The 22,311-nt window shown below is 43.3% G+C and overlaps 1 protein-coding gene and 1 long non-coding RNA gene across 3 annotated transcripts in view; both read left to right on the plus strand.

Moving 5' to 3' along the window:
* Positions 1–12,669: 12,669 nt before the first annotated feature.
* MTMR2 (myotubularin related protein 2) overlaps positions 12,670–22,311 on the plus strand; it is a 62,942-nt gene continuing 53,300 nt past the window's right edge. The window contains exon 1 of one of the 2 annotated variants that reach the window (XM_077173972.1): positions 12,670–12,871. Coding sequence is in view for 1 of the 2 variants with exons in the window: in XM_077173971.1 (XP_077030086.1) it covers positions 12,789–12,871 (83 nt within the window). In the remaining variant the exon portion in view is untranslated. The remainder of the gene's footprint in view (positions 12,872–22,311) is intronic. The other variant, XM_077173971.1, reaches the window with a different exon arrangement.
* LOC143693372 (uncharacterized) lies at positions 12,965–15,062 on the plus strand. Its single transcript, XR_013180979.1, has 2 exons — positions 12,965–13,283; positions 14,476–15,062. It is a non-coding gene; the product is annotated as an uncharacterized LOC143693372 (long non-coding RNA).

Here is a 22,311-nt window from a genome sequence, read left to right on the forward strand (position 1 = left end):
AGGAATTGCACCAGGCCCAGGCAAGGGCTGACCTTTCCCACTGCATCCAGATCACTTGGTGGGAACCACTACCCGCTCGGGCAGCACAGCCAAGAGCGCTGCTCCCTCCCACGGCAGCAGGGAGGTCTGGCAGCTGCAGGGACAGGGATGACATGGACAGGATTCCTCCTGCCACAATAAAAGTTTCAACCATGGTAAAACCTTACTTCATTCTAATTTTTAAATTAGGCATTCTGGGTGCAGAAAAGGTCAGGCAAGCTGAAAAAAGCAGGTTGATTAAGACTTAGAAATTTCGTCTTTAAAAAACCAAAAACAAAGCCAAACAAAATAGAACAAAAAACAAATAAACACAACAAACACAAAAACCTACCAAAACAAAAGAAAGCAAAACAAAACAAAACCAAGTCAATACCAAAACAAACAAAAGAAACTCAACATGAAACAGCATTTGGCAAACTGGCATTTTCATTACAAGAAGCTCCTTTAAAAGAGCCGAAGCTTAGATGATTGTTTTCCCTGTAGTGACCCAGCCTCCTGTGTGCTGAGGAGTGAGCACCCAGCAAGCGATGGCCCTTGTGGGTGGACACACGTGTGTTGCTGGTGGGCTGTGTGCCTGGGTACCAAGGCTGCATGAGCTGCTCCAGCAGCCTCAGGACAAGCAGTGGCAGAGGCAGCCTGAGGCTCCCAGGGCAGAAGGGATGACTTCTCCTGCATTCCTGTATATGGCTTCAGACAACAAAGATGCTCTATCTACATTTATTTTGGAGGGCTGACTGACATGTTTTCACTCTGGTTGACTGGTCTGCCTTGTTTGACAGGACACAGTTGCTTTGTTTTATCCTTCTTGTCCGGGAACATGGGGAAAACCCTGTGGTGCTAGTCAGTGTTTGGGTGAAATGCTGAGTATAGGTGCATCCATGCACTCCTGTTGAAGTTAACAGTTCTGATGGCAAAACCTATCCCTCAATATCAATTTGAGATGAAAGGTAAAGTTCCTGGTTGTTGTGAAGTTCTATGAACATCCTGTAAGGGCAGGGTTTATCCTTGATACCATTATATTGGAGTGTCATGGTGAAATTAAACCAGGCAATGTATTCAAATCACCTTTTGTGCTTACCTGGCCTCTAAGTACAACAGGTAAGTTCCAATGTAGAGGCCTACATTTTTTTTAAAATTAGTTTCTGAAGAGGTCCTAGCATACCAGCTGCTGAGAAATATTTATTAGAAATTATTGTAGTATTGTTTAAGGATCTGATATGGAAAGCTCCTCTTGTAGATGTGGCCTATGGGGTTAGTTCCATAAGCTGATTTCATGAACAAGTGGCACAAATAACAGTCAGGTTAATATATGAGTATAATTCGTACACCAATGAAATTTCCATCAGTGAAAGACATCTAACTTTTTCAAGGAAAAATGTATGGGAGACTCCGTAATTTGGCTGCATCTCTTCAAATTTATTTGAGAAGGAAGCTGATGAGTTTTCCCAAATTGCAGTTTTTAAAAAGAGAAATGTGTCAGAACCCACATGACATATCATTTGATTCCTCTAATGTAGCATTGTCTTTACTATTCAGTAAGCATACTGAATGTCTAAAAATGCATGTGCTGGGCAATATAATCCTTTGTGAATCTACACAACAGCTTTGTCGATGAATGTTTATTCTGTTTTTGAGTTTCTTCTTCTCTTAAGGATTTCTTCTTCTCTCAAGGATTGTGCTTTTTTTCCATGTTACTTGTCCTTCAGCAAGACTTCTAGCTAGCATAATGTTATCCATGTATCTCTATGAATAACCTAACTCTACAGCAAATTAAAATCTGTGTAAAGAAACCCGTTGTACTCTCACTGATTTCCTTAGTGTGAAGATGTTAGCCTTGGCCTGTAGGATAACCAGGCTCACAGGATGTGTACAGCAGAGGCAGGAACCCCATGTGTGTTTCCAAAAGGCTGATTAAAGCTTCTGTGTGGTGTGCCCACTCACATGTGAGCCACAGGTTAACTGCATTAGTACAGCTAAAATCAGGATTTCATGCATCCCTGAAAGGCAACTTTTCCCTTCATTTAAGTAGCAAATGCACTAACCATAGATTTTGCCCATAGTTACATGGCATCTTTGTGTTATTATAGCCACAATGGTCTTGATTAATTGTGTGGATCTTACTAGAGTAAAGCCGTCACATGATAATCTTACTCATTAACTTTTCCTCCAATGCCAAAGACTTAATCTAGTGTGTTTTACCATATAAACTGCTGACATACAAATACCAATAGACAATCTGTTTATACTGGGGGGTTTAAAATCTTCTCACAGAAAATATATGGAGTGCTTTAGAAGGTTGCAAAGAGAAGCTTTCAACAGATAACAAGATAGTGCTGTTTAAAGAAGTAAACTATTAAAAATGTAATTAAAAAAACCCTTCATGAAGAACATTTCATTAGTTTCTCAACATTGAATATAGTCTTTTATAAGTGACTCAAGAGCACAAATCAGCACAAAATCTCAGAAATATTCTTTTGTTACATCTGTCTTTTTTACCCTCAGTAGTGGCCTATTTTGGCTTCCCCTTTTGGTTTTCTTTTATAAAAAAATTTAGAATTGAGTCTTTTTTATACACTTTACTGTGCCTCCAAAGCCTCCTGCTATTAGATTGGTTTTAGCTTTCAGCAAGTGAGAGTGTGCAATAAAGAAAAATTTCCCAATGGCCACCAACACCGCAGCACAGTGTAGCTGTGCACTTGGATGACAGATTAGCTCGAGAAATGCTACTTCTTATTAAATTATCTAAGCTTTCATCAGAGAATGCTTTCACCAGGCTTTTACAGCCTTTGATAAAAGGCAAGATTTTCGATAAGAAGCCCAAAGCCCAGCTCGCATGCCTATATTGATCTAAATGATGATGTCTGGCCCTCAGCTTTTAGCTTGTATAATAGTGCCACCCTGGGAACATGATGTAGTCCAGGCAGAAATGCAAATGAACAGAAATCTAGAAAATATAAAGAAAAGAATGAAGGTTCTTTAGCCTGAAGAAGAGGAGATTTGAGTGGGAGTAGGAAAAAGACTGTTTGAATGGATAGATCATTGCTGCCAGGATAAAAGATTGGTTATTTTCCATAATGATCTCTACAGGCCAAGAAACCATGGCTTCAGGTTAGATGCCAGGTGGAATTTTGTAACAGGAAGGATAACATGAGGATGGACTGTCTGAGGAGGGTGTGGGGTCTGAAGCTCCTCAGGACCTGCTTTAGGCAGCTGTCAGAAATTATACTGGTGTGGTTATCTGTCTTCAGCCAGCGGAACAGACTAAATGTCTTTCTGGGTCCTCACAGAAAGGCAGCAAAAACATTGAAAACAAGTGAAAAGTTTTCATGTTGAGGAAGGAAAGGAGAAAAAAATTGTTTTGTGGGGCTTAAGTCAATGAATACTTACCAATTCATATGAACAGCAATGCATCCCAGCCCACTTCCCATCCTGTAAGGCAACTATTCAAATCCCACTCTGCTTCTACACCACAAAAAACCAGCAGGAGGCTTGAGAGAGATGGGTTTGTCCCAGCTGTCATGTCTGCTCCTTCAGATGTTTTCCAGGGGAATGAAGTTAAAAAAAATTTCTATTTCAGCTCCCTTTCCTGAAGAAAAAGATTTTGATCCTGTGCTTGCACTTTTGTATAAAAGTTATCAGATCAGGCTGGCTAATCACAGGAATGATCAGAAGCTCTCAGAGATACCCGAACCCAGCCTGGAGCATGTCTAAGTTGATGTCTTTGTTCACTTCACAAAACTAAACAGGAGTACCTTGTGAGAGGATTAGGTATCTGCAATTCAATCCAGATGATTGCTTTATTATGGAAAACCATCCCTCTGCATACCACCCAGAAGGACAGCCACCACAGGATGAGGGGTACCATGGGCTCCTGTTCCACCCCAGCTGAAGCTGCAGGCTTTAGAGGCAGAGTTAAAAGAAGATGTACTGCTGCTGCAGGAGAGGGGCTTAACAGCGTGTGAACGCCATGTGCTTGTGGAGGTATTTAAAGGATTAGGGGAGAATTAAATGTTGGCCTGTCTTTGTTGTTCAGCACAGCTTCAAAGCTGGAAGATGATAGATATTAAAGAAGATATTTCCCTGTCTTTGAATACCGGAAGGAGACTCCTAAAACAATAGCAGGGAAATGCAGACATGACCTAACAGATTTATACACAGAGATGCTGCACGATTCTTATTGGATGGGTGAAGAGCATGCTATTTTGCAGTATAAAACAGTGATATGAAGTTCACTATTTTGAACAATGGAGAGTCTTTCTCAGAGAGGTTATGACATTAAATTCAGATTTTTACTGAACTGAGAAACTTGCAGCTTCACAAATAGGGCTAAAGGGGTCTTAAGATACCTTGGCATGCCCCTGCTACTGAGCTATTCTGCACAGCTTAGCCAGCTTGGGGACATGGGCTGAGCTGTGGCTCACAGCCTGCAGCCACTGCCCTCAGGCACCAGAGCTCTGCCCAGGGCAGCCACTCTGCTCTGCAATGTGGCTGCAGCTGCACTCTGGCTCCAGGCCCTTCTGTCTCCAGCATCATCCTCTCAAAATACCAGGTCCAGTGCTTCTGAAAGCATCTTTAGAAGGCAGACCCATGGCTGTTTTCTGCATGAGGGAACATCTCTTCCAACTACGTTTGGGAGTTTTATGGATTATTCTTCTTCACTACTCATTTGATTCATCATAGAAAGGGCAGAGCAAAGGCGAAAACCTCACTCATTATATATTTCTCCTCTCCCGTTCCAGCCTATTTCTCTGAAAGATGTCATCACTGAAACAGTTAATTTGGACTAGTAGCAATTTATATCATCCTTAGAGAATAAAGGAAAATTCTTTCTAACAGCAAACCTCATTCTGAGCAAACACAGCCCTGACTTCCTAGGCTGCCCATCACCTAAAACAGCTGCATTATTTGTGACTTCAGAGGCCCCACAGTGAAGAAAATAACTTTATTCATCTTCACTGTCATCATAGTATAAATTTGAAATGTATTTGAGTTTGTGTTATATTTAATGAGAGTGAGTTTGTGTTATATTTAATGAGAACACTGTACAAGTAGTTTTACAATCTGTTAGCACTGAGCTAACAGATATTCAGGTTATTGAGCAACATGTTCCTACAGTCAAAAGCTTATATCTTGTCCATGAAGAATGCTGGAGCAGAATGACATTTCTCTCCTTTCCTTCTTTTCCTTTTTAAAAGTGAATTAATATCTCTTACTGGGGACACTGGTCCATCCTACATTAGGGTTACTTAACCCTTGCCTTTGCAATGGACCCTTGTGATCCTTTCCTGTGAAGGGATCAGACCTCCATTTTTTTGGAAGCGGGTATTCATACTCTGCACTCTGGGGTAAAAAAGTATCTTTGACTTGGATATTCTTCTCTGCTTTGGTTGAGACATTGAATGTTAAACCTCTGTAATTTCACTTCTCAGTTTCTTTAGGTTGGAAAGCATGTTGGCAACACCCCAGAATGACTGAAGCATTGAGGGAGCTATGAGGCACGTGCTGGTGGTTCAAGTCAGGGCTCATTCTGAATTCCTGCTGACATCAGGCACTGCCAACTCCACAAAGCACCTCCGCTCTCTGCAGTTGCTTTTGCAGCAGAGTTGGCCAAAGCAAACATGTCCCAGCCAAAGCATCAGCCTCCAAACTGTCTCTGCTCCTGAACCACCTGAGCTTGTCTGTCAGCATGCTGAGGATGGGCTGAACCTGTTGGCAGAGCAGCAGCAGATATTACGCAGAGACACAGCTGAACTGCCAGAGCAGCTGCACCTGGGAGATGGTGGAGGACTGTGCATCCTGTCACCATCCTGTCACACCACTCTGGGGCCCCCATGACAGGCTGAGGGATGCCATCCCTGAGCAGGATGGCATCCCTCAAAAGGAAAAAAAGAGAACAGTTGCCTTAGGCTTCTTTGTTCTCCCTCCACAGCAGTGCCAACATATCCAGCACTAAAACTCACTTCTCATCCTTCTCCTTCCTTGTTAGGGTCAAAAATTCCCCAGCTAAGAAATGAGGGCTAGCATCTTCCTTCACACACTCACCACTAGCAGTGTATGTCCCTCCTAATCTCCCAAACTGCAGGGACCTGAGTCCCGTGTCCTTCAAAGACAGGAAAGAAGATACTGGATTGTGCTCCTTCTCCTTCTCTTTTGAGCCAAACACACGAGACAGCTATCCTTTTCAAACATCCCAGACCCCAATCATAGAGATGTGCACAAGCAAGATGAGGGTATCAAGATCATCAAAGTTTCTGAGTTACTGTACTGAAGGTTCAGAGGTGACTCACTGTAGATAACAGCAAGGTAACTTATTACATTTGTGTAAGATAATTAATGCTTAATTTTGGCCTTCAAAAACCGCAGAAGCTTATAATTCAGCACAGGGTAAAAGCAGTTGATATCCAAATGCTGAACTATGAGCAGAAGCAGCATATTTGGAGTTGCTTGTGAAGCCTGCCCTTATGTGCAGGCATAAAACTGGTTTCTAATTGCACAGTTCCTTTATAATTTTTGCCCTGAACCTTCCCTGCATCCAGCATTGAACTGGATGTCTGAGTGGGATCCCTTTAGGTTATACTGGAAATTTGAGAACCAGGCATTTCCTAACTTTTGGTACATGTGGCATTGCATCCTAAATATTTCTTTCATGCATTACTTTGGTGAATACAACACAGATTGATGTATTCATCAATCAAACAAGTGGCAGAATGGATAAAAGCTGTCTACTCCTTTTATGAGCTAAAGCCAGCTTCAAGAGGAGGGCAGTGCTGTTCATGCTTGGGAGAACAGTAACAGCAACTAGTGCTTCCAGCTCATGTCAAAATTAGTCTGAGACCACTTGTAGGACACTGCAGGCTCCTGCAGTTGTGCACTTCCCTGACTAGTCACTCGCTACCACCTTCTTGGGAGAAGCACACACTCTCCTTTCCAGCTGTCTGGTGCCCCGAGAAACATTGCCCAGCATGCTCATACTGGGTGTGTGATGGTCCTGGAGCCAATGAGAAACGATTCCATGGGAGGTCCACATTGCTAAAATAAAAAGTGTTCAGGGGGATGCTGGCCATGGAGCCAGGTGGAGCAAATTGGCTTCTGCTCACACTAGAACCAGTTCCTTCTGGAGCAGTCTTGCCTCATCCCTGCAATACTCAGCCTGGTTCTCCTCCAGCTCCATTAAAGCCCTGTGATCTGGCTTTTCCAAACTTTATTTCCATTGGAAATTGCAATAAGCTTTTTCCCTCATTGTATCCATGGGCTTAATGTGTCTTCAGTAGCTTCCTGAACATTTTCTACAGCTCACACACTGCAGACAGGTAACTTACACAGAGCAGACAATCAAACACTCTCAAATAGTTCATTTTTATTGCACTCACTGTTAAGCTTGCAACTCCGCAGCCCTTTCATCACTAGAGCATAACACCCTGTTGCTTTTAAAGGAAAGTATAAGCCTTCCACATGGAAATTTGAGCCATCAAGCTAAATAAAAGGGAAACCAAGAGGAATTAATTTCTACTGTTTTATATTCTAGAAGTGTCCTTCTCATTTTAGTATCATCTCCAGATCTTACCATCAACATTTTATTGTGTTTCATTAAAACACTACCACAAATGTGCATCTTCCTTAACAGAAAAGGAAGTATAAATGCAATAAAATCAAGTATTCTTAACCATTTCCCTAATTGTAGCTATTAAACATAGCAGCTGCAGATTAAAATCTCACTTCAAGTAGTCTGTGTGCACATAGGAAATATAGATAGTACTATTTCAGACAATGCAGACATAAAATTACTAAATTTTAAATGAATGTTTGCTTGAAAATTGGTGTATAAATCAGGACTGTAAAACACAAATTTGAGATCTAAGAGGTACAGAGATTTTTCTCCTCCGTATGAACACCTTTTCCCATCTCAGATACTGCAAGTGCTTTTGCCTTGCACCCCCTCTGTGTTTGATAGAAACAGAAGCTATTGATCAATGACCCTTTAACACCTTTTTTTGGTAACTTTTTTTTTTGTATGCAGTCATGCAAGGTGCTACAGATGTGGGGCTCTGGACTCAACTAGGACCTAATCCTGTACGCTATAGCTTGTTACCTGTGTTTGAAGCACTTTTGATGGGCACACTGTTTTGTTCTTCCTGCTGCTTTGTCTGTGTACTTCTTTCTTGTCCTCACTCCCAATAGCAGCTCATGGCTGCCCACAGAACAGTCAGGCATGATATATGCCACAGGCTAATGAGTACATCAGGTTCCATCCGTGTGTGCTCAGTGTGCACAGTCCTCTGGAGTCACCATGCAATTCACCTGGCTTTTAATTGCCTGATGCTTTTAATTCTCCATGGCCTGTGCATTACTGCAGTGCTCCATAGCCTGTGTTTGCTCACAGCTACGTGATGGCACCAGCACAGTCCAAGGCACAGGACTGTAGTGCTGAGCAGACAGGGAGCCTGAGGGCTGTGGGCACCCGGAGAGCTGCAGGGTGCCATCATAGCCAGTCCAGAACCACACTGTGGGTGAGCTGAGGTGACCACTCTGATCAGGTTAACCAGAATTACAGTAACTTTGGAGGCACAGTGACAATTTCAGTGTAGATTTAAGTCCTAAGTCCCTCTCTTTGTTTTGACTAGTTTCCAACTTCAACAGCACAGGCATTATGATCAGCAGGACCAAATCTGTGCATGTACCCTATGACCATCTTGTAACAGATGTTCTTGCAACCACAAGCAGCTCTAGCTCCAAATCACAGCCACAGTGAGTTGTTCTTCATCAACCTCTCTGCCTGTGCCAAAGCTCTTGCTGTTTCTGACCTCATACTTTATCAGCTGATGGGGCTTGACAAAAGGAACACATGCCACCTCCAGTGTGATTTGATGATCATCCATCACAGTGGGATCTCACCAGTGACAATCCTCCCTTCCCAAGGCACTGAGAATCTTTTATCGCCTGCCCACTGCCCTGAAGCTGTAGATCAAGAAGACAAGAAAATGTAATAAATCTCACAACCATTTTAGTGAATCAAAGGAGAGACAAGGGTGTCTCTGGCTGTGTGGTTTTCAGAACAATTATGGGACTGAGTCATGCTGCAAATTTTTTGGACTCATTGATGGGGACTAGACTAGAGAAGGCACAGTGTGTGAAGCAGACTTTGCCATGAACCATTTAATGTGCTAAGAGGGCACAGGAATATATGAGTATAGTGGCAAAAATATGGGAGATCCATAGAGCTGCAGCAAAGAGTTTTAGGATGGATGAGATTTTAATGTTGGGATCGGAGCAAAAGGGAAAGGTGATCATTTTCAGAAGGGATTAGGGCTCTGACTCCCTTATTGTTCATAGGCCTTTCAACCATGTCATGAGTTGTGTGATGGGAAGAGGGGGAGGGAGGGGAATGTCTGATGAGCTGTGCCATGTAAGGACAGGTTATGACAAAGACTGCAGCAGGGGAGCAAGTTTTCTCAGAGTGGACCATTTGAGTACATGATCCTGCTTCATGGTCTACCCTTTCACCACTGTAGAAACATGATTCCTCCTCTGCTCTAGGGACATTTAGTCGAGCAGCCACAGACCATGGCCAAACATCCTCACAAGACCCCTGCAAAAGGTTGTGCCAGGGCTGTGTGACTGTCCCTAGCTTTGGTGAGCCCCATGCTCAAAGTGTGAGACACAACAGACCTGTGTTTGGCTGTGCAGCAGCAAAGCTGAGGAGCTAATCCAGGAATGAGAGCATCTGGATTCATAACATCTGGCACATTGATATAGCAGATGTATGGACCACACATACATACAGAGCTAGAAAGCCCTTAATTCAACAGACACATAGTTTAAATACAATGGATACAAAATAGAATCTCACTTTTCACTCACAGGGACTGAAGTAAAAGCCTTACTTCCCCTCACTTAATCATGTTTTACATGTACATAATAATATCCCCTTTGTGCTGTGTTCACCACAGCTTTGACAGCCTCTAAACACCTAAGAAAGCCTGGGGCTATGTATTTTTCACTTTGTATATGCTACAACCACATACAATTTGAGGAAGTATTGGAGGATGTCTGCTTGTCTTTTACTTGGAATTAATCTTATACACCTTTGACTCAGGGAAGCTCCCTGTCATTCTCTCTTTCAGATATCACTCAGCTGTGTCAGCCACACAGTATTAAAGATGAACACAGATAATTCTGTTACTTATCCATGATGTTAATTTTATTTTACTGTTTCCTGTGTTGAAATCACAAAATGACAGAACATTCCCTCATTACAAAAAAGAAAAAACACCCAAATCCAAATGATGATACTTGTAAGATAATGGTAGGGGATGTGGCAAGCAAAAGTAGGTTAAGAGACTGAACGACACTTATTTTGCATCAGTTATACAACAGTCTTGTGAATTGTCCTTAATTGGTTTTGGTTATGTCAGGTCTTTATTTAATTCTCCACCACTTTTAAGAGCCCCGAGGAAACACACTTCACAGAGAGAATATTCTGACTGACTTTGAAAATGTGGTATTGTTGAGCAGAAAGACTCACTGAGCAGACTGCTAGTTTCTTTCAGCAGCAGGAGAGATGCAGGAGGTGATTAGCTTTGTTCTCATTTACAAAGCACCAGTGGGAATTTCTAAGGGGTTTCACAGGCCCTGGGGATAAGGCCAAGAACAAAACAGGGCAGTGAAAAGCAAATAGAGCACTTCATCAATAAACTACTTAGAGATGCCACATCAATAGCAAATTAGGAAGAAAGGAAGGCATTCTAATACCTTCACATAGCAATGGAGGTTTATATATCGTTTTTATTCCTACTTGACTTTTTTAAACAACTGCACCTCTATCAAACCAAGCTTAGCAGAGGGAACAGAGGTAGTACCAACTCACCACAAGGCAATTTGATAAGATTTGAAAGGGAGACATGCACTGCTTTGTGCAAGTTCTACAGCGCTGACCTCTCCCAAGGGTTACTACCGCCAGGAACTCCATCCCCGGAAGGGCTGGGAAGAGAGCACGCCAGTGGGAATAGGCTACCAGGAACTGCCTGACTGCTCGGCAGCGATGCTGAAGGACTGCTGCCACAGCACCCCCTGCCAGCACGTCCCCACAGAGGACACCATCTGCTCGCCGGACACAGGTGTGGATGGAAAGCTAAACAGAAGAGGCAAGAGAGACAGTTTGCCATTCATACATCAGTTTTTATTAATAAATGGTGCTTCTAAAATGTTCATTGCCCCTAACCAGAGGGGAGGAAAAAATATGAACATATTTCAAATAATTTTATAGCTGGTACAAAATCAGCACAGGCCTATGTATTTTTCAATTGTAATGATTTTCAATTGTAATGTTGAGGCATTTTGTTTGGATTTTAACGCTGGAATAAACCACTAGCAATTAGCTTATTTTTCAAACAAGGATCTCACTTTTAACCATAAAACAGAGTTTTCATTTTAGAAAAGCCTCCAGGAACTCAATTTCCTAGGCTGAAACCTTCCCTCCCCCAAATGTGTCAATTTGGTAACTTTTTGCTCAGAAGATCAAATGAAAAATACAAAAATAAATCCTGCTTCAACTAAACTGCATTTTCAAGTTTAAACCTGCTTCAAAACCATCCCGCATCAACTTTGCTCAACAGCAGCTGATAGAGACTAAAGGAAAGAGCAACAGAGGCAGTTTCACAGCTGGATCATGCAGTCTCAGGTGGGGATGCTTCAGCATCCTGCATGACTTCTGACAACAGGAACAAAATGGGAAACAACAGAGTGAAACACATCAACTACTTTACTCCTTGGAGCATGAAGTGGGATGATGTTTTGGTAACCATTCTACAGCCACACAGTATACAAATGTTTAGAAGACACAGGGTTTATCCTACTTTGAGGTAGTATTTAAACAGGAAGGTCCATCTGGATGGATGCTCCTGACATCAGATGCTCTTTGCCAACACACAAGTCTTTCTGGAAGCCCACCAGCCTCCTAACACATCCCCAGTGGCTCATTCTTTTTGCCTCATGAGATTCTTGCCAAAACACCTAAACAATTGAAAGACATCTGCATCCTTGATATGGGAGGCTTAAGATGCAGTCCCTCAGTCTTTGTAAGCAAAGCAAGAGCTTTTCTCCCACTCTTCGATTGCTTCAAGGAACTGGGCATACCATGGCTCTTCCTGCACAGCACTTGATACCGAACTGTGCCTGCAAAGCCTTCGGGACACAGATCGCCATGGATAAATTCGAGCTTTCCTGTCGGGTGACTCCGCAGAGGATCCGTGCCAGCGCCCTGCAGCTGTGACTCCTGTGATTGTGACCTGCCACCTTCCACAGCCCCTGCTCCACCCGCTCGAGGAACAGACTCAGTGAGGACCCTCGAGCAGACAGGGGCAATTACAAATGTGAGCAGCACAACTGTTTTAACTGTGGGTACACAACCCAGCTGGAAAGCCTAACGCAGGTGAGCTGACTTCAAGAGCGATGCTTCAGAGAGACCACTTCTTTGCCCTTAGGAACGACCACCGTGCTCCGAGGATGGAACCCGGGAGCTGCCACCTTCCCTCGGTTCTCGAGAGGACACGCAGGGGGATCGCGGCCCACTCCCCACCCTCACGACCCAAGCCCCGCTCCCGCAGCCCGCGGCGGCTCGGCCCCCTCAGCGCCCCGCCTCGGCCCGCCCCCCGCGCGGCACGCCGGGCCAGCATGGCCGCTTCCCGCCCCGCCGGGCGCCGGCCGCGGCGCTGAGGGACGTGGGGACAGCGCCCGCCGCGGGGCCGCCCGCCATGGAGGGCAGCTCCAGCTGCGAGAGCCTGGGCGCCGGGCGGGCGGCGGCGGCGCGGCCGCCCAGCGGCGACTCCCTGTCCAGGTACCGCCCGCCGCAGAGCCATCGCCCCCGCCCGCGGGGCTCGGCGGCCGGGGAGCACCGCGGGGCGTGGGGGCAGAGGGAGGGAGCGGGGAGGGGCCGCCAGGGCAAAGGAAACCGGGGGGATGGAGCTGGTGCCATTTGCTCGCTCCGTGGGCAGGAGGCTCCCGCGCTTCCCCGCGGTCGGGTCTCTCCTGCCGGGGTGTACCTGCGCTGGGGGTAGCCGTGGGGTGACGGAGCAGGAAGGCAGGCGTGGACTCTGCCCGGCTGCGGCACAGGCGCTCTCTCTTTTAGGCCTTTAAGCAGGGCAGGAGATGCTACCTCCAGCAGGCTGTCGGTAAATCCCTGCATAGGCAGAGCGGTGCCCCTGCCCTTGGTACCTGCGGTGGAGGGGTTCGGGAGATGGGCAGCACAGGTGAGCGGTGCTGGCAGGGCAGGCACGGCACCCGCTTGGGAGCTGCCTTTCAGCCCGCTGCCATGCCCATGCCAGGCCTTGTCCTCATCAGGAGCAAATTTCCTGTGGTGTGTTGACCCTCTGTGGTTTTGCCATCATGGTTTTTTCTGAGAGCCTGACTTTGTGGTCTGAATGGCTTGTAATGCCATGTGGGTAATATTTAAGGTCCTTAAGCCACGGAAGCTGAAAGGAGATTTGTGTTCTTCTCACTGTCCATGAGCTACCAGTGAAATTTGAATTTAGTGACTGAAAGCACATCCTGCTTGGGCCTTGTGTTTGATGGAGAAGGTTGCAGTAGGGTAGCAAGGGCAGGCACTGAGAGACTGATAGGGCTGGTGGTGTGGGAAGTCCTGTTGTTGTGCTAGAGCCCAGGAGCAGGATGTCCTGATGGCTGCTGAAGGTTGTTCTGTCCCGTTCTGGCTGCCCTTACAATGCCCAATTTGTAGGATCACTGGATAACTCTGGGGGAAGAGATCTCAGCATCCCTGAGTCCAGCTTCCCACTCGTACCAGAGAGACAGCTTTAAGATCAGATCTTTTACCCAGTTTGATCTTGAAAACCTACAAAGATGAAGTGCACACAGACTCTTTGGACAGCCCATTGGCATCTCCTGTGTATCTTCCGGTGGCACTGGGCCTGCCTTTTTGGTCCCCCTAAAGCAGTCTCTCCCCAGTCTTTCCACACAGGCAGGGTGCTCCAGCCCTGCTATCCCCATGGTGCTTCCCTGTACTCCCTCTAGCTCCCTAGTGACTTTCCTGCACTGTGAGGCTAATACCTGGATGAAGTAGTCCAGAAATGCTCTACTAAAAGGTGAGCAGAGGGGGATCCTTCCCTGGATCTCCTGGTTCTGCCTCTGTTCTTAGAGCCCAAGGTGCTGGTGGCCACTGTTGCCAGCGTCTCAAAACTCCCTTGCTTGGCTATTACCCAGCTGCTCCTCAGACAGGCAATGCCCAGTTTGCGCTTGAGTTTCTTCATTCTTGAGTCCTTCATGACTCCTGACCCTCATTTCACCCTTCTTCATCAAATTCTTCTGTTCACTGCTCTCTGTACTGGTTTCCTTGTGCAGTTCTACCAGTGCCCTGCCAGAACCTGCAGGCTTCTTTCCCCCTTACATAACTGACCCAATATATTCTTCTTTTTATCTCTGCATCAGCTCAGGCAACTTGGACCCATCTGGAGGTCATTCACTGTAAGAGGCCAGTGGACACTAAAGAGAGCTTAACTCAGAAGAGCCAGTGGCTACAAGGAAGCTCCTGTTGAGCCTCTCGGCAGCGTGCCCTGCACAAATGGAACCATGGGGAAATTGAGATGATAAATCTGTTGCTGTTGAGCATGCACAAGGCTGTGTCCTCCAAGCCCAGACTCTAACAGATTCCTTGGGATGTAAAAAAGCCTTATTCAAAAGCTTTCAGAATCTCAAGTCTCTGCTTGAACATCTAAAGCCCATAGAAGAAAGCTAGCCAGTTGGGAGGGTTTAATGTACTCCAAACAAAATATAGGTATTTGAAATAGATTGATGCTTTTTATCTGAAATTATTAATAAAAATACCCTCATCTTGAGTTGGTGTACGCTATGAAACTTTTTAGTTGAAATGGTTCAAGGTTAGGGCAAAATTACAAGAAAATAAACTCAGGGTCTTGTAATGAGAGATGGCTGGTGACCTTCAGAATGTTTATTATCAGCTTCCCTTGCAGTGATGCATATGCACAAATAAATATTTGTCTATGAATTGGAGAGAAGATTGATTATTGTCAGTTTTTTTTTTTCATTAAAGCTGTATTGCTATTTGATTTTATACATCAGAATAATTCTAAATCTAATTGGACTATTTGTATGCATTGAAATATTTTAATCTCTATGACTGTGATCTAACAGCTAGACCAGCTTCAAATTGTAACCTACGACACATTTTCACCAAATGATTTTGTTTAAAAAGAAGTTAGCTTTGGGGATGATGTGAGGAACACAATGAATCATGAGGATGCTGTCATCAGTTTTGATAATTCATTTTATTTAAAAGGAACAAAAATCAAAAAATGACTCAAAGGTCACTCATCCCAGAATCACCATTACCTAGCCATGTGAAGCTGTACTGAGTTGTAGTTACTGAATTGTTTTATGCAAGATTTAGAAGACTTGGAAAGGTGCTAATATGAAATACATACATCAGTGCATTCTTTAGGTTCTCTGAGCTCCTGGTTGGAAGTGTTATTATTTCTGGAGGTATTTAAGATCTAGGAGACATGCTTGATGGAGTTTACCTATACATAGGGCTGCTCACATTTCAATAAGTGTCCTGAAGAACATTGTAGGTTTGTCTTTTAATAAAGCACCTGAGATATGGCAATAAGGGCATTTGACATTTTGCTTTGATATTTTAGTAGACCCTAGAAATGTGCAGTACTTGTGGCCCTTGAGGAAGATGTAGGAATAATTAAACAAATGTTACCTACTTTCTGTCCCAACTAGAAAAACATTTGAAAAACTCCTAATGAGACATACAATGTAGTTGTTTGTACAGGGTAAAAAATTGCCAGCTCTCTGTGAAAATACCGAGTTAGTTTCAGATGAGCAGGTCACAGCTAATTGACTCAGCTGCCCTCATCGTTGTGCTGAACCAGCTGTTCTGCTTTTCAAGTCTCAGCCGTCTCACCCAGAGCTGGCTTTGTGTGGCACAGCACCGCGTTCTGCAGCTCTGTGTGGTTTCCAGAGGTCAGTACTTAGGGTGGACATTCCCCTTCCATCCTGTTCTCATGGAAGACACATGACTATGAGCCAGCTACTCATAAAGAGCTGTGGTGGTATTTGACCAGCAGCTTGCAAGGAGTGCTTGTGTGTCTGCAGTGTCTGTCCAGGAACAACCCGTGAGACAGAAGAAGGAGTGAGGTAAAACACTGATTCAAACATTTGATGAGCTACAGTATGGTTATGTCCAGAAGAGCGAGCTTTTCTCAATGTTATGGATATCTCTAGAATGGCCTGAGGATCCTAGGTGAGTGAGTGATAAACACAGTTTAGCTGTGCTGGTTATTCAGATTTCTTCCAAGACCATTCTTAAAATGAATTTGTGGGTGGGTTTGTATTGTTGTTTTTGCAGATTTGAGGTTGCATATGGACCGTCTGACCTCTGGAATTCAAAGGGACAGCCAACAAAATTCTACCATGATCTTTTCCTTTTGTGAAAGGAAAGCCAGATAGAGTTGTGTATGACTTTAGCAGAACACATGACTTTAGGGAAAAAAGTGGTAGCAAACTTCTTTTATTTACTTTCCATGAGAAGTGATTAGGCATTAGTGCAGCCCATGTGGTTATGTTCTGTAGTTTCTGAATGAGCATACATCTCTCTGTATTCCTCAGAAAAAGCATATATCACAGTTCAGTCTGAACAATGGTCCAGTAAGATACTAAGAGGCTTTCTCTTAGGTCTGCTGAAGATAAATTTGTATTGCCTGTGCAAAAGTGTGGAGGTGATTGTACTGTAAAAAAACTGCTATAGGAGATGTCAGTGATATTTCAACATCAGTATAAAATTAGAGAAAGATAAGGCAGTGAGTAGATACTTCCCAGCAGCATGACTGTAGCAATGCTTGATGTCACGGCTTTCCTGGTTGCTTGTTATCACCTTTGTTCTGGTGTTTATCATCCACAGAGGTCTGCAGACACGGTGGATCCGATGCACTGCACGTTTACTGAAGCATATGAGAGCAATCATGCTCCTTGTCTTTATGTTTGCAGGGATAAGTATGAAAACATAAACTCGGTGTAAATCAGTGCAGCAAGGTCTGTTGAACCAGTAACTCCACGAGGTATGAACTCCCCCCTTGTCTCAAATAAGGCTCTGTCAATACCTGGTCTGATTTAAGGCTGTGTTGAAGGAATTCTTTCCCCATGGGTGAGAGTGATGCTGGAAGGAGTTGGGTCTGTGAGCTGTTGGCTGAAGAGGGCTTTAGCTGTAACACCACATTGCTACCAGATGTGTGAGCTTTGCTGATTGAGTTGTTTTGTGATGAGTCATTGGAGTTTGAAAGGGAAGATTTTTGCCACTTCTGGTGTTTGGTGAAATGCAAGTAGCTGTCTTTTTCCTCATGGGCTTTGAGAGCATTTCTTGCATTTGATTTCTTGTAAGTGCAAAGCAAGGTTGTTATATTAAAGACAAGTACATTGCTGGCTGAGTGTTGATAATGAACTGGTTTTGCATCTCAGGAACTTGACACTAAGCCTACAACCAATTAGCGACTCCAGATGGGCTCAATATTATTGATTTTAATAAATGAGTGATAATTTCTAACACTTACTTGCAACTGTAGTCCATTCTGAGACAGGGGTGTTCTTTCTGGTGTACTGTGTATTGTGAAGATAAATAGCAGTTCTGCCTGCGTATAGATCTGTAAAATGAGGGGAATCTTTTTAATAGTCTCAGGGTTTGGGGCAGAAAATAATAAAAATAACATTTAGTGAAAAGGACTTTAGAGCTTTTAATTTATAGCAGTAAAGAGAATCCATTGCCTCTAAAGAATTCACAAATTATTTTTACTAGTAGTCTTTGCCATGCACATTTCTGCTTCTGCATTCAGCAGAAACCATTTCTACTGGTCCCGGAGTGCGAGACCTTCAGCTTAAAAGTTTTCCTCTGTCTGGCACATGCACATCTCTTGGTCCCAGTTCTGACTGTTCAATAAAATGCTTTTTATTGATGACAAAAATATTTGGGTTGAAGCATATTTTCCATTTGAGAATATAAAATACAAATGACACCCACCTGTTCATTGTGTTGTAATTAAGGTTACACTGGTGTTTAAAAGCCTCACAGGAACTTGCAGCATTGTAGTTCTAGCTGCTGTACAGATGGTGATGCTTTCTGTGTTGAGGAGATGTGGACCAGCTATTTAATTGTGCCTAAGCCAGGACTACTCTATGTTTAATAATGCTTGGTGGGTAATTTTACTAAGCTCTTGGAAGTGCAGTTGAGTACTGAGACTCCTTGCTGAGAGATTGGGCACAGTGTGAGAATGTCTAAGGATGAGATGGGAAGCTGCAGGGGAGACATGAGGCAGGATCTGACAACTGGCAAGGAGTGAAGCTGGGCTCAGAACACGACTCTCCTGGGTCCCATCAAGCACTGCCTTCTCTGTAGAGAGATGGTAATGCTGTGTTGACTAGCAGTCTCTTTGCTAGACAGCGCTGAGTTGTACACGTAGTTCCTTAACTACAGGCTATTTACAGCAGGGCTGTAAATCACAGAACCTGAATTTGAAGATTGTGTATGACCTGACAGTGTCAAATTACACAATTCCTAGCTGTTGCATGATAGTGCTCCTGATAGGTTAACACCTGTCTCGAACATACTTTGTTACCTATTCCTGATGTTTTATCATCTCCCTTCCTTTGCTAATTCTTTTAGACCTTGTGTGTACAGGCAAGAACTGCATTTGAAAAGGTCATAATACCTCTTTAATGGCTCAGCAGATCAATTGTCCACACATTCTTTTTCATTAATCTTTTCCTGATGACCTGCTTTATTGTTATTGGTGTTTCAGTTCTGAGGGTATCAGCAGCGTAAAACGAGACCATACCCCATACCCCCATACACCAAAGGGCTTTTGTTGACTCAGGAGCTGGACTTGGTCCTTGTGGGTCCCTTCAAGTCCCTTCATATTCTGTGTTACTAGAAAGCTTAATCAAGGAAAACAAACAACAGGCCTTCATAAAAAATGAAGGAAACAGTCCAGAGGTCACCTTGATATATGGGTGTTATGTATTAATGTAGTTGTAATACAGCACATAAAAAAGTCTTTTTAATTGTCCATGGGAACCCCATTCCATCATGAGGGAAGAGTGTGACAGGAAGGGAATGAAGTGTTTGGTTTCTGGAGATGTCTGGGATAACCCAGGGAAGTGAGAATATAGGAGACACACTGTCACAGTAATTACCCCATCTTCTTTTTTAACTGAAAGAACATCTTGCTTTTTTATTGACCGCTACTGGGAGCTAATTGAAGAAAAAAATCAGTGAAAGACAACAACAAAAAAAAAAATCAGTGGAACTTTTCAAGTATTTGCTTTTCCCTTTCCTACCATCTGTAGTTACTTTTGCCAGAGAATGTTCTCACTCAGTAATTTTCCATTGATTTCAAGGTAGCTCTTTTTTTTTTTGTTTCTTTCTTGCTTCTCTGCTAGATGAATTCTTTGCAATTGCTTTTAAACCCTGATAGATTTGATGACGAGAAAGTGTTAGCAGTTTCTGAGTCCACAACCCCTTCAAGGTGATTTTCTAGTAATTTTGTTAGCTCCTCACAAATGCTCCCACTTTACAGATCTGGCTTCTGTAGTCTTCTGGCCATGGCTCCAGAACCATTAATGCTAGGTCACCCAATGATTCAAATCTGGTCTGGGTCAGGTATGGGTGTGTGATCATATTTCTGCTGAACTATTTGGAAAAACAGCAGTTTATGGGGTTTTTTTCTTTGTTCTGGGAAGGCTGGCAACACCTGTTTAGAATAAAACAACATTTTTATCTGGAGTTATTTACTGTGATGTGAAGACTGCATGTCCAGACAAAGTGTTACACTCAAAACCTTGTTCACAGCCAAAAAGGCAGTGTGTTTTTATATAGCAAAGGATTTATTCTTAGCGTAACTGAATTTTTGGAAGTCTAATCGTGATTAATCCAGATGCTATTATTACAGAAAAATAAAGAATAATAATGCAGTTAAAACTGTTGTACCTTTAGTTCTTGGTTTCTATCCCTCTTCTACTCCTTTCGGTTCCAAGGTTGCTGATTTTGTTGTGGTAGTAGTGGGTGTTAGAGCAAATTGTCAGCGTCTGGAGTACTTTCCTGGGAGAAGTATGGGGTTCATCATGTTGATTTCCTCCTTTCCTCCTTTCCTGTAGGATCCACCTGGGGTCATTTTAGTATGTTTGGTAAAACAACTTTACACCTGACTCCTTTCTTCATTGGTCTGCAGTTCCACATTGCATCCGAGTTTTTGCTATGCATAGTTGCTTTTATGTTATTAGATACAATTTCTTTGTTCTCTTTGTTATCTCTGAGGCCAGTTTTGTGGAGCTCCAGGTTTGCATTTCTTTGGTTGACCATTGGTGATTTGTTTATGGCCATGGTCTCAGGTGCCAAGCCTGTGCCCCGTTTCTCATCCTGTGCCTCTACTCTTCCATGCCACATCCTGTGTCTCCACTTCTCCAGTCCTCTGCTGTGATACCAGACTTTTGTATTTCTCTCTACAAAGTTACATTAGTGGTAAATATTCTGTATGGAATAGCTACTTTTTACTGTTGTCTGTGCAAAACTGTGGTTGTACCACACACAGACAAAAATAAATAGAGGGGATACGCATGCCTGACCAGTTACAGGAATTGTAGTCACACCTAAACCAGTTAAACCAAAGCTACAAGCAGGCCAAGAAAAGGCAAAGCAAAAGTGACACATCCCAAGGCCTTGAAAATTCACTACAAAGCTTATGGCCTATGAAGAACAGTGGCAGTACTGAATGGCAGGGCTAAAGGTTAACCCAGCTATTTTTTTCTGTACAAAATCTAACTGCTGGAGTGAATATACCTGTGATCATTGCTTTGTGTTTTGTGATCAAAGTGTTTGTTGTGTTTCTACCCCGGTACAAAATGAACTGATATATGAATTACTGAGCTGAACCACACCCTCATTCGTACCTTCTGCCTTTAGTGAAAATAAAGCAGTTGTGCTGCTTTTATTGCTTTTTTAATAAATCCTATTGTTGACTTCAGTTGATATCACTGCTCAGTGGTCTACTCAAAGAGAAAGATTGCACCCATTGGTAGTAGGATTGACTTCATGAACAGATTGAGCTAAATCTGCCCAGGAAAGGGCTGGAGGCTGGGAATGAGTTAGGTGCAGTTGTGAGATTGAAGGGCCTGTGCCTGCTGTGGAGAGCAGATGCTGAAGGTAAGGGCAGGTCACTGGGACCTGTAGTACCAGAGATGAACTGCTGAAGGGTGACTGTCAAAATCAGTTGATTTAACCAGCAGATAGATACCTTTAACAAATCAAAATTGATCAGCATCTCACTTGTAAGTAGAACTTCTCTGGAAAGAAATTTAAAATGTGGAAACTTCTGTTCATATTTTACCCAAGTTGACTTTTGGAGTAGACTGTTCTTGAAAATTCAGGCTGTGTCTTCCAGTCTTAGAATAGGTATCTTACTCCCATACAGCAAATGAGTCCCCACACCTTATGAGGGAGTACTTCCCAAGTCTTTTTCCTCAAAGATGAGGCAACATGCTGACAGAGTAGCCATTAAACACTGGGGTGTGAGGAAGAGAATATGAGGGGACTGTTGTGGATGTGTTTAGGGTTTGTGCCAGCAGAGCACAAACCAGTATTCCCACCTGTTTGGGTACAGCATGTGCTGATCACTGTCTCCAGCATCACAGAAAGACAGAGTTCACCTTTTTTTGTTAAGACATACTCTGATTCTAGATTACACATTTGGATCCCACTTTCTGCTTCCACCTTTCATACAGAAAAATACAGGCATCCTGTGTGAGATTTTTCTCATCTGATTGGATCAATACAGAGTTCTGGTAGTCTCTGGGTTGGTGGTTTTTCTTTTTTTTCTTAAATTTTTTTTTTTATTTTTGAAGACAATGAGAAAGACTCAATTTTATAGACAATGAGTCATCTCAGTTTCTCCACAGTGACTCTAAGTAGAGCCTACAGTGAGTAATTCAGATGTGACCACCTACACAGAACTCCCTCCCCATCATTGTGGTAAGGGCAAAGAGAGCATTGAATTTGGGTTGTTCTCAACTCCAAAAAAGGAAGGAGCTATTTCTTAACTCACAGCATCCTTCTTTTTTACATGTTAACTAAATATATTTGTAACTGAGAAGAGAGCAGAGATTTGTAGTCTGGTTTCCTAAGCCCCATTTCTCCATGTATGTGTATATATTTGTATAGTTTGTCCACTGGTAATTTTTCTAACATTTAGACAGTTT

The sequence above is a fragment of the Agelaius phoeniceus genome, chromosome 2, assembly GCF_051311805.1.
Source record: "Agelaius phoeniceus isolate bAgePho1 chromosome 2, bAgePho1.hap1, whole genome shotgun sequence".
Taxonomy (NCBI): Eukaryota; Metazoa; Chordata; class Aves; order Passeriformes; family Icteridae; genus Agelaius; species Agelaius phoeniceus.